Raw genomic sequence first — 16,332 nt, forward strand, 5'->3', positions numbered from 1 at the left:
ATTTTTTTGTTTGTTGTTAAAGGAGTTACATCACCAGCAGAAATCCCAGCAGGTACTGTTCTGGGACTGACAGTTGGGGATCCTCGTATAAATTTGCCTCAAAAGAGGTCCACAGCTTTGCCCAATCCAGAAAAATGCCAAGGTAAAGTTCTTGAAACTGCTGTGTTTATTCTTTACTGTGCTGAGCAGTCTAGTCCCATAGCCAGAGTTCTGTTTGTACCCCCTCTGCAGTCACTTTGTCTCTAGAAAACCAGGGCCGTCTCCACCTGGCTCCTTTCAAGATGGTTATGATCCAGGAGATGCGGTGGGGGGGAGCACCTTTTAGCTGTGAAACGTGTCACCTGATCTTCACGTTCATTTTATTTCTGGTACCTAGTAAAACTTGTCTTTCTGCCGTGCGGGTTCTCTGAAAAGGCCTAGCGTTCCGGAATTGTGTGAGGAAGGGAGGTGCACCTGCAGCTGGTCTTGTGCTCGTTGGAAGCCTCTGTCTGACCACACAGATGATCCAGGTTCGAATCCTGGCAAGGCCATCCCGGGTGCTGAAGGGTGAGAAGACTTGGTTTAGACCCAGTAGAGTGGCCTGAGGGCGTCGTTTGTCTGGAGTGGCATAGGCAGGTGGGTCGGATTGGCCAGAATTTTAGTCTGGTCTGGGATGTGCAGCAGCTGTGGTAGTGTCTCAAGGTGTTTACTGTCACGTAAATGAAAGAATTATTATTTGAAAGATAACTGTGTTTGGCATGTTATTTGAAAGAATCATTAACATTAGCTTGTGAGATTTTGGAGAAAAAAATATAGGTGTGTGTCATAATGACTGGAAGATTTTTTTTAACCTCTACGTGTAAGTCATATAGTTTACTAAGGGGTCAGAAAATTATTCCGTCACAACTTCACGAGAAGTGGATTGAATGAGGGGAGTTTGAAGATATGTAGGTAAGTTAATTATGCCGTGTAGACTTTAATCAATGAGTTGTTGCCTCTTCCTTTTCTTTTTTAATAGAAGTATGGTCTGGTGCAGCCATAAAAGTTGCAGCGTCTACTAAACCATTAAATGTTGCTTACCATAATCACCTTAAAGCTATAGTTTAATTCTACTTAGATTCTCTTGCCTCAAATTCTTTTTTGGAATGAGGCAGTTTTATATTAAATCCTTTCTAAGGCTTTTATCTTAATTTGAATCAGTTCAAGGGGAATTTACACCTTACTCAAAAAACGTGATTTAATTTCTATGACAAAACCTTACCATCTTGTTAGTTATTGTGGAATTTCATTAAAACCTGTTTTAAGTAATTTCTTTGAAGTATTGATTGGCATGTGAGCTACATAAAGAAGTAAACTTTTTAAGGAGGTCGTATTATATCAATGTAACACCACGTAGAAAGGCAATTCAGAACTAAAGTTAGAAACATACTTGGATGAGTGCGGTCAGCTAATAAAAGATAGATCTTTGGAAGAATCGGTCACATGATCTAACCACCTCATTCTCTGATGGACTGCCATTTCAGCTTTCTATACTGTAGTCAGCCTCTGCCTGTTTTGACTTAGAGGAAATGGACTGATTATGGTGCAACTTACACCCTGAAGAAGGGTTTACCCAATTTGAGTCAGGAATTCTTTATCTTCTTAAGTATGCCGGGAATTAGCTCTGAAAAGAGAGGTTATGTGACTGTGACATTGTCATATCAGAAAAAATGTATACTTTGGTCTTTGTGCCTTTTCTAATGTGTAGCTCCTAAAACCCTTGTAATTTCCTAAGTGATAAGAGCCTTAAAGGGCTAAAGGAGCATCTTTTGTTATTCATAATAAGCCTCTTTTTTTTTAAAGATTTTATTTATTAATTTTTAGGGAGGGAAGGGAGGGAAGGGAGGGGGGGAGAGAGAGAGAGAGAGAGCGAGAGCGAGAGAGAGACATATCAATGTGCGGTTGCTGGGGGTTCTGGCCTGCAACCCAGGAATGTACCCTGGCTGGGAATCGAACCTGGGACACTTTGGTTCCCAGCCCGCGCTCAATCCACTGAGCTATGCCAGCCAGGGCTCATAATAAGCCTCTTTTAACCACACCTGAGATTATGTTATTGAGGGGACTTTTGGAAGGTCCCTAAGGATGGTGGGCTAGTTGCCAGGGGAACCAGCCCTGTCATTAAGGGGTTGGCACTTTTAGCCCCACCCTTTCTGGGGGGAGGAACTAGAGATTGAGTTTAATCACCAATGGCCAATCATACCTCCACGGTGAAGCATCCATAAAAATCCTAAATAAGGGGGTTCAGAGAAGTGGTTTGCTGAACGCTTGGAGGTGCTGGGAGGGTGGAGTGCCCAGAACCGGCAAGGGAGCTCCACACTGCTTCCCCGTACCTGTCTCTATGCATCCCTTTCATCTGGCTGTTCCTGAGTTGTGTCCTTTTATTGAAACGAAACAGGCTTGACTGGTGTGGCTTAGTTGGTTGGGTGTCATCCCTCAAAGCAAAAGGTAGCAGGTTGGATTCCCGGTCAGGGCACACGTCTGGGTTGCTGCGGGTTCAGTCCCAGTCAGGTCAAGGTGCGTACGAGAGACAACCAACCGATGTTTCTCTCCCTTTCTCTCTAAAAATAAATAACAAAATCTTAAAAAACAAAACAGTAACACAGCAAGTTCTGAGAGCCATTCTAGCAAATTACTAAATACGGGTTGGGGGCAGGCCTTGGGTCAGGAAACTGTGTAGCCAGCTGGTGTCTGAAGTGCCATAACCTGCGGGGTCTGACTCTCTCCAGGTAGAGAGTGTCAGCCTTGAGTTGAATCGTAGGACACCCAGCTGGTGCTGGAGAATTGCTTGCTGTGGGGAAACACCCGATCATCGGAGTGTCAGAAGTATCCAGAGGAGGAGTGTAAGTAAGCAAAGAGTTTGTCCACGCAGTGCTGCAGAGACCGCATCACGCTGACACCGGGGGCAGTGAAGGAGAGTGGCAGTTACTGCACAGCAGAGACGGGCTGGGCTGCTTGTGCTGGAGAAACTGGAACTCCCGATGGTTTACAGACAAGGGGTTTCATAGATCAAAAATCACAAGTCATTGTGAGTGAGGGGCTTGGGGTTGTGGGTCTGCCAATGGGTCAGCAGTGAGGCCAGGGCAGTAAGTCATTATTTTAGGCCTTGAGGCCAACTTCTGTACCCTTCAGTCTTGTTTCATGAGGATGTGGCCAGGGGCCTTTCTGCTTTAGGGCTCAGGAGCTAAAGCACAACTTAGGCCATATGTTATCTTCAGCTTAACAGGAACCCAAAGCCGGTCCCCTTAGTCAGGGCCTGGCCCTTGTGTCTGGCAGCCTCTGGGGTGGGAGGGGAGGTTAGTGACTAGTAAGGGGAAGGGCTGAGGCTTCATCATACATTAAGTCAGGACTCGAGTTTCAGTTGGTTGTTCGCTTTGTGGGCTAAAAAGCATCTTAACAATATTACTAGGTTATCTCGATGTGCAGGGTAGGAGCTATACATTTTGTGACTCTTACTCAATGTATGCTATTATTATTTCTTAAGATTTTATTTATTTATTTTTAGAGAGGGGAAGGGAGGAAGAAAGGAGAGAAACATCAACGTGTGGTTGCCTCTCATGCGCCCCCTAGTGGGAAACCTGGTCTGCAACCCAGGCATGTGCCTTAGACTCGAAATCAAACAGGTGACCCTTTGGTTTGAAGGCCGCCACTCAGTTCACTGAGCCACACCATCCAAGGCTCAATGTATGCCATTATTATTTCCGCTGTCTTAATGATTTCTTTTTCCTGAACTCTAATAGGCCCTGGCTGAGCAGTAACTATGATAGCTTCCTTCATGGGGTGTTATGTGACATCCTTCTTGAGGCTGTTAGTCCAAACCAGCATGCATACCTATATGTTTTTCAAATTAAAGATACTTTCTGAGGGAGTCTTAACTCCTCAGCTTCAGTTTTTTCCTTTCAGTGAAGGACCTGAAGTGATGATGCATATTCTCAGATGCTTTGAAAAAGTTTACCTAATCATTTCGTTCTTGCATTTGAATTAAATGTGCTTCTGCAAATCTTTTCAACTTTATTACCTTAGCACTTCACTATGTAAGTAACTAGTTTTCTAGGTGAGGTTTTAAAATACAATCTCTGCTGTACTCTCTGCTATTTTAGCATTTGCTCTCCTTAGCATCTACTACTTTGCTTTGATATATTATTTTAACTAGCCCTTGTCTTCCAGAGATGAATCTGTTTTAGAAAATATTGAACTTACATTGTGCTCATGGGCTTGTCTTAATTTTTTCTTTACATGCTCTTTGGTAGTGTACACCCAAACACAGGAATAGTCAAGCTGCCTTTAGAGTGATGGGTGAGAGATCATCGCTGTACTGGTGACGGCTCTTGCAAGCACTGCTGGAGCTCTGGTCTGCACCTGACTTTCAGATATGCCCAGTTGTTAGTCACTGTGCCATGCCTTCTCTGTTTCTGCTTGTGGGAGAAACAATCCCTAACGGCTTTAGCTAGGTTCCTTTAAAGGGGTCCCCTGTTCTGCATATTTAATTTGAAACAGAGTAAGTATATTTGAAGGCTCTAACTTTGGTTTATTTGATTCGCAAATGATAAAGCCAGGCTAGGTGGGGGTTTGTCCTGCCCTGTTGTGGGTAAGGCAGGCTTTCAGGCCCCGGAGCCCTAGTGCCAGGGTTTCCTGTGGACTCTGGGAAGCGGTGGGAGGCGGCTTCAAGTCACAGGGTTCATAGCTGGTTTCTTTTTCTGAATAATATTCCACTGTCTGGACATGCCATCTCCCTAGTTTATTTATTATTATTTTTAAAGCATATGCGACGATGAGGCTGTACGCTCCTGTGCCTTTGCACCCTAAGTCTCAGCTGCCTCTTTTGCCTGCAACGGTCCAGAATAGATCCCACTTCCGGCACTCGGACCACAGCAGCTCTCTGCAGGAAGTGCTGCGGGAAGTGCTGCGGGAGGCCCGAGGCTGCCTGCGGTTGGAGCCTGCTGGCTCCCTCTCAGGCTGCGGGAGCTCGTCGCACACAGCACACAGCACACAGCCCATTACTGGAGATGCTTGGTCTTAGCCCCGTGAGGAAGAGCGGTGTGCCCGGAGCAGCTGCTGCCGCCGCCGTGCAGGAGCTTTCCTCTCCGATCCATTCGTCAGTTTAATTTTTTCTCACTTTGTTCTCCCCTGAAATCTGTCACATTACGGCCCAGTCACTGCCAACTTACTTTTTCCCAGCCCTCAGACCCACGCAGGTACGTGCCTTTGAGGGACCTTCCTGTGTTGGTGGCCTTGTTAGGACCATGGTCAAGACTCATGAATTGCCTGACTTTTTTCTTTTAATTCTTCAGGCCAACAAAAGCAGATTTGGAATTTTTTTTAACCGCCTCGTGATTAAATGACTGCACGTAGGAAGCGTCTGCTCTCAACGTAGATGTTTATGACTGGGAGAGTTCCTCCTCCTTTCCCACTGCAGCACTGTTGGGCACAGCGTTTGTTTAAAGCAGTGAAGTAATATATTTTGCAGAGAATATGCCCATTTTAAAGGAGTGGGAAAATACGTTTACTGGAAAGGAATAGATAGTTCGGCACAAAGGGCTATCAGAGACTTGAAGTAAATACTAGGGCTGAGGAAAAGGCCAGTACCTGTGGTCTCACCGCCGTTGGGCAGGAGTGACGTAAAGGCCCTGAGACCAGCAGATTGGGACACATGGCCCATGCCTCCATTCACGTTGTCGTGCCTCCGGGGGGTTCCTAGACTTGGGTGATCTTACCTGTGCAATTGAGCGGTTATTTAAGGCAATGTTATGTGATGTTTGTATCTTCTACACTAAACAGAAATGTTTAAAAAATAAGTTTAGGAGTCTTTGCTATTTCATAGATTATGAGACCCACTGTAAGGATATCTTTATTTCTAGTCAAGTATATTCTTCTACAGAAGTAAGCACCTATAAAATGTTTTCTTGGAACGAAAGGTCAGCTGACCACGTTCAGAGCTTGACTTGAGTGGTCTAACGGATGTGGTTTGAAGGCTGTTTCTTTTCCCCCTTAGATAATGAGGAGGTTAGACAGCTGCTCCTGGAGGGTGTGCCTGTGGAGTGTGCGCACAGCTTTATTTGGAGCCACGCTGTCTGTGAGAGTGTCACAGAGAACAAAATCTCGGATCAGGTAACTGGTGGTATGAGGGTCATTGGCAAAGTCATGAAGGCGGGCTGAAATTCATCGCTGGAGAGAACATAGAAGTTACTTCATCCTTCATAGAATCCCACAGACCGACTTTTATTTTCCAACAATTTACTGCTCCCTCACTCATGATACATGCCATGGTTTTTCTCCCTGTTCTTAGAAAGGAACAATCTCCTAGAGAAAGTTAACACAAAGGCTTTTTCTTGAAATGATAACCTTATGGTTTGAATACATATTTTTCTTTTCTTTTTTTTCTTAAGTGTTCTCTGTCTTTATCACTTTATTGGTTCTCCTGTCTTTGATTTCACGCTGATTGTGCTCCTGCCAGCGCCAGGCATTACATTAGATGATGGGACAGATGACTGTTCGATGTGGTCAGGGATGTACGGGGTACAAAGGAAGTCCAAGGAAGGGATACTGTAGAAATTGGGAAAGCTCCCTGGATGAAGGAGCTGGTATTTGAGCCGGCTCTTAGGTGGGGCGTTAGAATTAACTACAGTTTTGGGGACCAGGGGCCAAGGCTGCAGCAGAGAGGGGATGGCTGGCAGTGAGCATGTGCAAGGGCCCAGGCCGAAAACCTGATGACATGTTCAGGAATCTTCAAGGAGATCAGTAGCTTGGAGTCAGGGGAGGCAGAAGGTGAAACTAGCTGCCAGAGCATAGAAGACCTTGGGGCATTTTAAGGATCTGGGCTGAAGATGTGGGGTGGGCACCAGGGAAGGTTTTAAGCCGAGCCGCTGACCACATTTCTCTCCAGCAGCCAGTGGGGGGTGGGTGGAGGAGCTGGAGAGAGGACGTGTGGTTGGGTGGCCTTAAAAGAGACCCTGGAAAGAGTCCATAATGTAGGACGTGCTGGGGCCTGAACTGTGGCAGTGTGGCCGGAGTCCCGGGGCTGGGGGTTAATACATACTCCTGGAGGGAAGAATCGACCAGACTCAGTGGTTGCCTGGAAGGTGGGTGGAGAGAAAGGAGGAGACTTGCAGGTTAGCTCCTGTCGGTCTAGTCTGGGACTAGGAGCTCAGCTAAAAGAGAGCCAAAGCCGGGTCTGACTTGCCGCAGCTCTGTCTCCGAGTTCCAGAATAGCAATCAGCACGTAACCGGTGTGCTCAGTATTTATTTGAATGAATGGTAGATGTTTGATTGGATACTGAACAAGGGAACGAACTGTGAGAATCGTGGCATCACTCAGCCATGACGGGGATACAGGAGGAGAGCGACTGTGGTGGGGAAGATGAGTTTGGTTTCGGGTAAACTGAGTTTGGGGAGTCCCGGGAGCAGGTGTCCAGGAGACAGGTTTTGATCCCAGGAAGAAAAGTCAGGGCAAAAGAGATAGATCGTTGGCATTTCCAGCGTGTAGTTGGCAGTGGAAACAAAAATGAGCATCAAGCCTTGGCCATGGCTCCAGGGCTCCTGTGAGGGAGCAGTTAGACGGTGGCCTGGAGGCAGTTTCTTGGATACTGTTCCTAATCGAGGGGCAGGCTTCTCCCCTGCCCACCCGCTCATCTCTTCTCACAGCTGGCAAGAAAAGTCTGAAAGAGTGTTATCTGCTCCCTGCAGTCCACGTAACCAATGATTTATAGCATCTTGTCTTTTCAATCCTTAAGACTGGGTGAGAAATTTTCTCAAGAGTCAGAGTAGTTTTCCACTTGCATTCCTAGAGAAGCTGTTAATTGTACCTTTTTTACTTCATGACAAGTCTTAACCAAAATAAATGTAGGGGCAGAGTATCGAGATAGAAGATTAATCCTGATATAAGAAATTAGTGGAATGGATGTATATCTTACAACTTTGGATCATCTAGTACGTTCTTACCCAAATTTAAGATAGTTGGTCATTTTCTACCAAAGCACTTGTAGAGAGGGAAATTGTATAGGAGGGATACCTTGTACTTAAAATAGCTCAATTTATTGATTGAGAACACTTTATTCCTTGCTTTTTCAAAGGGGCATGTAACATTCTAAAGCTGCTTCTAGGGAGACCCAGTAGAATCTCCCAGAAGGCTAGGGTTGTTTGTCTTGAATTCTTTTCTTCCGCTTTAGGATTTAAACCAGAAGAGAAGTGAGTTGCTGGTGCCTGGGTCACAGCTTGTTCTAGGTCCCCACGAATCCAAGATACCCATCCTTCTGATCCAGCAGCCGGGCCGCGTGGCTGGAGACGACCGGCGAGGCTGGGGGAGCGGCTGGGACGTCCTGCTGCCCAAGGGCTGGGGCATGGCTTTCTGGATTCCCTTTGTAAGTTGCCTTTGGATTCCGACGAAGAGTTGCACGGTTTTACCTACATTCCCAGTTAAACACCACGTGCTGAAAGTGTTCCAGACTTTGTGCACCGCCCAGGAGTCCAGGGCTGCTGCCCTGCCCTCTCAGCCGCACGCATCATAGAGATGCTTCCGAAAGCCGCCGGAGCCAGGGTTTTATTAGTGAGAGTTGTGCTGACATACTGTGAGTTTCTTGAGGTTTTTAAGAGTGGCCTGATTTTTGAAGACTAGTGGCAACAAAATACTGACTTTTATTTTCTTACTTGAAGAAATTTGTTACCATTTAAAAGCAATTTTTATAATTTAATTTTTATAGATGTATAGAATGCATTTTCAAGTGCTTACCATGTCCTTCTGTTTATTAACTAAACAATTTTATTAAAATGTAGTGTGTGTGTGAGTGTGTGTGTGAGTGTTTTGTGGTTAAACACCACTTTGAGCTAGAGAGGAAAAAAGGCCTGCAAGACTGGTGGAGCCTTGCCGGTGATTCGATGATGCCTCATGTGAGGGATAATCACTTGGGAGTGGGACTATTTTTAAATAATTCTGATTTTTAACTTGTGAACTACTTGAAGCATAGAAAAAACAATAGACGTGGATATAGTGAAACGCCAGCTTCAGAAACCAGACATCACAGACTCATGGGAAGCACCTGGGACCCTCTCCAACTCCGTTTCCCTCCCTCCTCCTGAGAGAGTCGCTGTCCCAGTTTGGGTGCTTGTCGCTGCCACGCATGTTTTTGCAGCTCTGTAAAGTATGCGTGTACCCCAAACACAGTAACCGTATTTGACATGTTCCTCCACTTTACATACTGTAGGTACACTGTTGCAGCTTGCTGTATGTATTCACCATTGAGATTTCCCCACCTTGATTGATGCTCTATCTCATTTATTTTAAATGTGTGGTAGCTCATTACAGGGTTTCCCCACAATTTATTTATCCACTCTGTGTTTGATGGGCATTTTAGGTCGTTTCTCGTTTCCCCCGTACAGACAAGTAAGCAATCGTATATGGACAGGATCTCTTTGACATTTCTTCCAGATCTACCGAGGTGCAAGAGCAGGGGGGTTAAAAGAGGCCAGAGTGCATTCTCAGTACAAGCGGTCACCTTACGTCCCGGGCGATTTCCCAGACTGCTCTGCCGGGGTTCTGTTTGCTGAAGAACAAGCCAACGATCTTCTTGAAAAGTACAAAAGGTGAGAAACTGGCTTCTAGTTTGGTAACGTCTTAAGAGGAAGAGAGGTGCGTGCATTGGTTCATGATGTCTGGAGTGGCTTCAGTAACTCTTACTGTAGAAGACAGAGTTTTCATAGGCGTCTTCCTTGAGTTCAGCATTACCGAGACAGAATTCAGTCGAGAGATTGTCGTACAGCCAGCTTTCCAGGCCCATCCAGGTCCCAGACCCTTTCCTTGGCCGTTCGCTGACATGGGTGACGGTGTGCACCTACACTGGGGACGTGGATTTCAGGTGCTTGTTAGTAGTTTCCCTCTCCCAGCCCTGCCCCCTCAAAATGGAGATCGAGTTACAGAGGTGATGCGTATGAAATTTTAATGAAACTATGGAAGCATAAAACCCTTTATAAACCAGTGTACTTAGTGCACTCAGAGAGATAAACACTGCCTTTACATTTTAGGATCTATCCGTCTGGACTTTCTCTCTTTTTTCGCGGGGGCGTGGACAGTGAGGGGCTTTATTTCCTTTAGACTGTGAAGTACGCACCAGCATTGGGAACCTGTGTTTCCTGCGCGACCGTGGGCTCCCAGAAACCCAGGAACTCTGCTCGTTGTGGCATCTGCAGCCTCCACAGTGGCGCACAGTGGGCCATCATCACTGTTACTTGTTGACTGATGAGGGAGTACAGAATTGAGTGGTGCAGGTCCTCCCCTGTGAGCTCCACGATTGGGCTTTCCTCCGTGCTGCAGCAGCCACAGAGACAGGCAGTGGCTGGCCCCAAACTGTAGACTGACGGGTGACTGGGAAGGAATGAATGCCTGGGGGAATGAGTGGGGCACACACACCCCTGGGGTGCCAGCTTGTGAGCTCTCGGCAGTTGTGCATTATCTGTCCTGTGCCTCCTGTAACAGGGAGCTCAGGGGCTTCTGTTGTTTGTTAAAGAATAATTGGCAATAATACTTATTTCTTACCTTTTAGACTTCTTTATCCATACAGATTTTTCATAGATACATTTTTTTTTTAAAAAGAGTACTGTATATACTATTTTGCAACCTGCTTTTTAAACTCAATGCTATGTAATGGATAGTTTTCCCATATCAGTAAGTGTGATTCTAAAACCAAGTATCAGTGACCTTTTTCTGGAAAGGGCCAGATCCTAAATGTTTTTGGTTTTGTGGGCCCTTTAGTTTCCATGGCAACCGCTTGGCTCAGCCTTTGTGACGCAAAAGAGGCCACAGGAGACCCCTAAGTGAACGAGCATGGCTGTGTTCCAGTCTCACGTTGGGGACACTCAATTTTGCATTTCCTATATAATTTTCATGTGCCATAAAGTATTAGTCTTTTGTTTGTTTCCAACTGCTTAAAAATGTAAACAACCATCCTCAGCTCATGGGTCGCAGAAAGCCGACTGAGGGCCGGGTTTAGCCTAAGTGTAGTCAGCCAGCCCTTGCTCAGATGTAACTGAGGCTGCTCAGGACCCCGGGACGGCTGTAGTACAGTTTATCAGTGGCCCTTCAGGTGAGTTCTGGTTTTTTGCCATGTGCTTCTGTGAGTAGCCCGTCCATATGCACCTTTACATTATTTCAGGCCTGTTGTACGTCGACCACCTTTCCAAGCGCTGGGGCTGCGGCAGGAGAAGGCAGGCAAAGTCTGCTTTTGCCCTCCTTGGGCTTGTTTTTCATTACAATAGTGTCAATATGCAGTCTTAGTTTCAGGTGTGCAGCATTTATGTATGTACCTTACCAAGCGATCACGTGGTGAGTCCGCTGACCGCCAGTCCCAGGACAGAGTTTTGCGGCAATTCTGACTGTGTTGCACTGTGCCGTGCCTTCCGTCCTGTGGGTGGAAGGAAGTCTGTTCATCCTGGGCCCCTCCCCCGTCTTCACCCTCTCCGGGCTCCCTCCGTCAGCCATCATTTGTTCTCTGTATCTGTTTGTTTCGATTTTTGTTTGTTCATTTGTTTTGCTTTCTAGATTCCACATCTAAGTGGAATCACACAGGTTTTGTCCTCAGCCTGACTTGTTTCGCTCAGCATCCTACCTTGCAGGTCCATGCCTGTTGTTGCAGGTGGTGAGGTTTCATTTTCTGTGGCCGGGTAATACTCCATTGTGTGTCCTTTTTCATTCATTCTTCTGTTGGTAGATACTTAGGTTGTTTCCATGTCTTGGCTGTTGTAGATAACACTGCAATTAACATAGGAGTGCATATGGGGGAGAAAGAGAGGGAGAGAGGCATCAGTGTGTGGTTGCCTCTCACGTGGTCCCCACTAGGGACCTGGCTCGAAACCCAGGCATGCGCCCTGACTGGGAATTGAACTGGCGACCCTTTGGTTTGCAGCCTGCGCTCAATCCACTGAGCCACACCAGCCAGGGCATGAGCACAGGTTGAGGTAGGTTTGACGCTGGCAGAGAGACTCGGTAGTACTCTCCTGGCTTTGACCGTTTTCTCAGTGAAAAAAGAGGCGAGGTTATAAGCTAGGAATAGGAAAAGTGGGAAGGCTGTCGGAGATCTGAGGAGAGTGGAATCAATGGAAACAGTGTTCTGGGAGAGTGGAAGACAAAATGGACTGGAGAAGTATAAATAATCCACTTGAGTTTTGTGTTTATGGTAAGAACATTCAGGACCTGTGTGTTCTTTCCCAGCCGTGTTCTGCCAGCCAGGGCCTGGCATAGGGCAGGTGGAGGTTGAAAGTAACCAGGATGGGCTTGGCCGTGTGGAGGGAGTTTGAGGGTGTACGTGAGGAAGTGACTCTCGTGTGACCCACGTAGTCTAAGCTTACTAGGAGAGAGGTGTGAGAACAGGGGTGTGCCGTGAGGACACGGCAAATGAATAGGGGGTTTCAGTGGTGGAGGAATTGTTGCCGAGGACAGGTACATGGGCTGGAAAAACAGGAGGCCTCCCTCTGAGTGGAAGATACTGGAAATTGAGATTTTTAAGGTGGAGCCAGCAGTAGGGATGACCAGAATGCCGGTGAGCCTGTGTGGGTGGGTGAGGCAGAGTGAAGACGTGGAACAAGGACCAGCGTTTCTGGGAGGCCAGGGTGCAAACAGGATGGTGTACGCAGGTGCCGAAGGCACTGAGACTGACAGCAGTCGTGGTGGAGGGGGAGGCAGCCCAGCCATGAATGGGGGTGGCTGGGGCGTCGGTGGAGGGAGAGCCCATGGTTTGTGTGGCGGTTTGTGCTTCAGGGGAGCTGGGGTCGTGGAAGAGAAAAGAGAGGAAAACTGGTCTGGGGGCGTCTGCCCAGGGCCAGGCCCAGGAGAGGTGGAGGAGAAATGGCCGCTGCTGAGAGGAGCTGTAGGGGAAAGAAAGCACAGACCTTAGGCAAACCCCCATGAACAAGATTTCTGGTTTCGATCCAAAAAAGATGCACACACTAAGGATTTTTGTTTGCCTGTTTACTAGTGAAGTTGGACATTTTTAAGTGTGTTAAAGGTCTCTGGGTGAGACGAGTATCCTGGGACTTTTTCACCAGCTGCCCTTCTTGGGATGTGGGAACACCCCTGGGGTCCCATGGCACGGCACGCAGTGAGACGTCAGTGGGGGAAGGGACGGCTGGGCCTGTCCCGGGGAGACCGTCAGCCTGAGGACACAGTCTGGGGCCCCCTGAAAGTCTTCCAGCCCAGAAGGGCAGCAGCTGGACTGCCCCCACCTGTTGGGGTCAGTAGGAACCAGAGCAGACCCTGGTTCTCACTGGCTAACGGGGTTTCTCAGAGGCCCTCACTCAGGTATTCCTGGAAAGGCCGACTGGTACTACACTGTGGAGGGCGATTTGGAGACATCGGTCAGAATTGCAAATGCTAATAGTACTCTGCCTTAGTGCCTCCATGCCCAGGAATTTGTGCTTGCTCAAGGTCATGCATTGCAACTGCTTGTCAAAGCAAAGTTTGAAAATAAACTGCGATAGGGGACTATCTGAATAAATAGGGGTGAGATATGCAGCCTTTTACAAAAGAATGAGGATCTCAGCAGATTGATATGCATGACCTCCAAGATATTATGTTAAGTAAAAAAAGTAAAGTTAGGCAAAAAAGACTGTAGCTGGTATGCCACTGTTGTGTAAAAATGAGCAAAAAATGAAAGAAACACGAGTGTAACGGAGAACCTTGTAAATGTGCATGGACACCGCTGCACAAGGGACATCGTTCACGCGAAGCCTTCGGGAGTGGCGCCCCTGGGGTTGTGTGGTGGCCACACGGGGCTACTTTGTGGACGTGTTACCTGTGAAAATAAAAATGAAGGAAACAGAAAAGTTTGGCTCTTAGAGTTGGCTGTCTTTCATTATTCTCTTTCTTAGAAAACTTTGTATATTTGTTTTTATTTTATAGTAGAATGTGTTTTTGTTTTATAGTACAATGGCTGTAATTATTTTAATTGTCTAGTCCTAAATTATTCAACATTGGCTCTCCCCTTTGGTTCTCATTAGACGCCCTCCTGCCAAACGGCCCAACTACGTGAAGCTGGGCACCCTGGCCCCTTTCTGCTGTCCCTGGGAGCAGCTAACTCGAGACTGGGAATCGAGAGTCCAGGCCCGGGAGGGGTCACCTGGAGCTTTCCCGCCGAGAGGGGAGGGGAGCGACCTGAGAGGAGACGAGGTGCCTTGCGTTCCCACGCCTGAAAAACCCCGTCAGGCGCCTGATGAAGCCGACACACCGCTACAGGACGCCAGGGGGCCCGAGGGAGAAAGGGACACGGAGTGTCCGGCCCAGGCGGGGGCTGCGGGGCTGCCAGGCCAGGACGCCACTGGCAGCCTCCTCTGTGTTCTGAGGTAAGTGCACATGACTTCACACACGTTTTGGGTCGACTCTTTCAATACTGACCAGGCCGGAGGACATAAAAGTTATCGTTGCTCCTTCAGGCAAAGCTGTAGCAAGTTTTTGGACTTTCACAGAGGGCCCCGGGCAACAGCCAGGTTGCATCTCACTTGGGGCATGAAGCTCCCTGGCGAGAGACTTGGGATGTCGGCAGCAGACCTGAAATCAAGGCAGCCCCTTTAAACGGGTGTTTCCTCTAGTCTTTGCTCACAAAGCGGTGCCTCCCCGCCAAGTGCATTGTAGGTAAATGAAGAACCCTCCCCAACTCGCTGTTCGCTTTAAGTCACTGACTCAGACTTTCTCTCACTCCTTGTGGGTGATCTGAGTGTGTGGCCGGTCAGGTGTCGGTTCACTGTGGTGTTGTCACATGGAGACCATCGTGTAAAATGCGTTCCACTGTCACTGCCGATGCAGGCGACTAGATTTTGCTCATCAATTATCCTATATTCTGGGCTCTGATTTTTCTTATTTATTTTGTGCTTTGATTTTTTTAAAAAGTGCTCACCCCTCTTGCCTTATACTTACTTTTTCTGTACAGTAACCTCATAATTTCATGTCCTTTTTTACTTTTCATCCAACTTCCTTACAGTTTCTTTTCTAATGAAAACATTAGCTGCTCTTTAATCCTCTCACTGCGCTTGTAACCTTAGGTTCTCTCCCACTCACTGTCTTATTATTTTCCTCTGCCTTCAGCTTCTTAAACCTTTAGTCTTTCTGTCCCGGAATAGTAGGCACATGAAAAGTAAAATATGATTATAAAAATGATCAATGTTTATTTTAAATTTTTTAAAAAATTGGAATTTTGATCCTTTCGTACAGAGTATAAAACATTAAATTAACTCCAGCAATGCCTAATCTTCTAATTGCTTATTTCCTCCTTGAACGAAATGTCCTCCAACATGAAGGAGCAGAGCGGCACTGAAGCAGCTGTCAGCCTGGTGCGGGCCCAGCTGTGGGGGCCGACGGGCAGCCCAGCGTGCTCCCGGCAGGGGCCAGCGAGACCTGACCCCGGAGGCCTGCCTGCCCCTCTTGGACCGCTTCCCCAGGGCCCTGGTGTGGGTCAGCCTGTCCCTGCTGGGGAAGGGCAGCCCGGAGCCACGCACCATGATCTGTGTCCCAGCCGAGGAGGACTTCCTGCAGCTCGGCCGGGATCGGCTCTACTGTGGGCCCCAGGAGCCCAAGCACAGCGACCCCTTCAAGAGCAAGATCCGGAAACAGAAAGAGAAGAAGAAAGTAGAAAAGAGGCAGAACCACGGACCTGCCGGGTCTGAGGGCCTGCCGGTGGGGGGCCCTGCGGTGGGGCTCCCGGCTCTGACCCTGGGCTTGTGGTCAGGTCCCCTTCCCGACGTGACTTCTCACTGCTCCCGAGCTCTCCTGGGCTTTGTCACCCAGGGAGACTTCTCCATGGCTGTGGGCTGTGGAGAGGCCCTGGGGTTTGTCAGTTTGACGGGCTTGCTGGATACGCTGTGCAGGCAGCCGGCAGCGCAGAGGGGCCTGGTGCTGCTGCGGCCCCCCGCCTCTCCGCAGTACCGGTTTGCGAGGATAGCCATCGAGCTGTGAATGCCGGTTACACTCCTGCCGGGGCGCAGGTGACAGCTGCTTGCCTGCTCCACCGTAGGCCGGTTTGGTTTCAGCTGTCTTTTGCTTTGAAATATGTGAAATTCCTTGGAAACAAGAATAAAAAAATTACGTATTATGCAAATAGATGAAATGTTTACATTGTTCCAGTAACCTCATTGATTTCCACCTTTTCTGTTCTTGCTGTAATAGGTTGAAATTACTTGGCATATACAGCCACAGGCTTTTCTGTTATGATTTCTTGGCCTGTGTCATCCTTGCTGAAAATAGTTAGAAACTTTATGTTTTCACGTCCCCCCCACCCCTTCGTTTTATTAGAAACAAAAGGCTGGCAAGTCTGTTTTGAAACTTTGTGGTCATGTGGGAAGCAG

General features: G+C 47.7%; 1 protein-coding gene across 2 annotated transcripts in view; it reads left to right on the top strand.

Moving 5' to 3' along the window:
* Positions 1 to 16,085, top strand: part of POP1 (POP1 homolog, ribonuclease P/MRP subunit) — a 32,093-nt gene extending 16,008 nt beyond the window's left edge. For both annotated transcript variants that reach the window (XM_028533903.2, XM_036031285.1), the window contains exons 11-16: positions 23 to 142; positions 6,008 to 6,123; positions 8,181 to 8,372; positions 9,437 to 9,591; positions 13,996 to 14,337; positions 15,289 to 16,085. In XM_028533903.2, coding sequence (XP_028389704.1) covers positions 23 to 142; positions 6,008 to 6,123; positions 8,181 to 8,372; positions 9,437 to 9,591; positions 13,996 to 14,337; positions 15,289 to 15,943 — 1,580 coding nt within the window. In that variant the 3' untranslated portion in view covers positions 15,944 to 16,085. The remainder of the gene's footprint in view (positions 1 to 22; positions 143 to 6,007; positions 6,124 to 8,180; positions 8,373 to 9,436; positions 9,592 to 13,995; positions 14,338 to 15,288) is intronic.
* Positions 16,086 to 16,332: the final 247 nt, after the last annotated feature.

Source organism: Phyllostomus discolor, chromosome 7 (genome assembly GCF_004126475.2).
Source record: "Phyllostomus discolor isolate MPI-MPIP mPhyDis1 chromosome 7, mPhyDis1.pri.v3, whole genome shotgun sequence".
NCBI classification, from domain to species: domain Eukaryota; kingdom Metazoa; phylum Chordata; class Mammalia; order Chiroptera; family Phyllostomidae; genus Phyllostomus; species Phyllostomus discolor.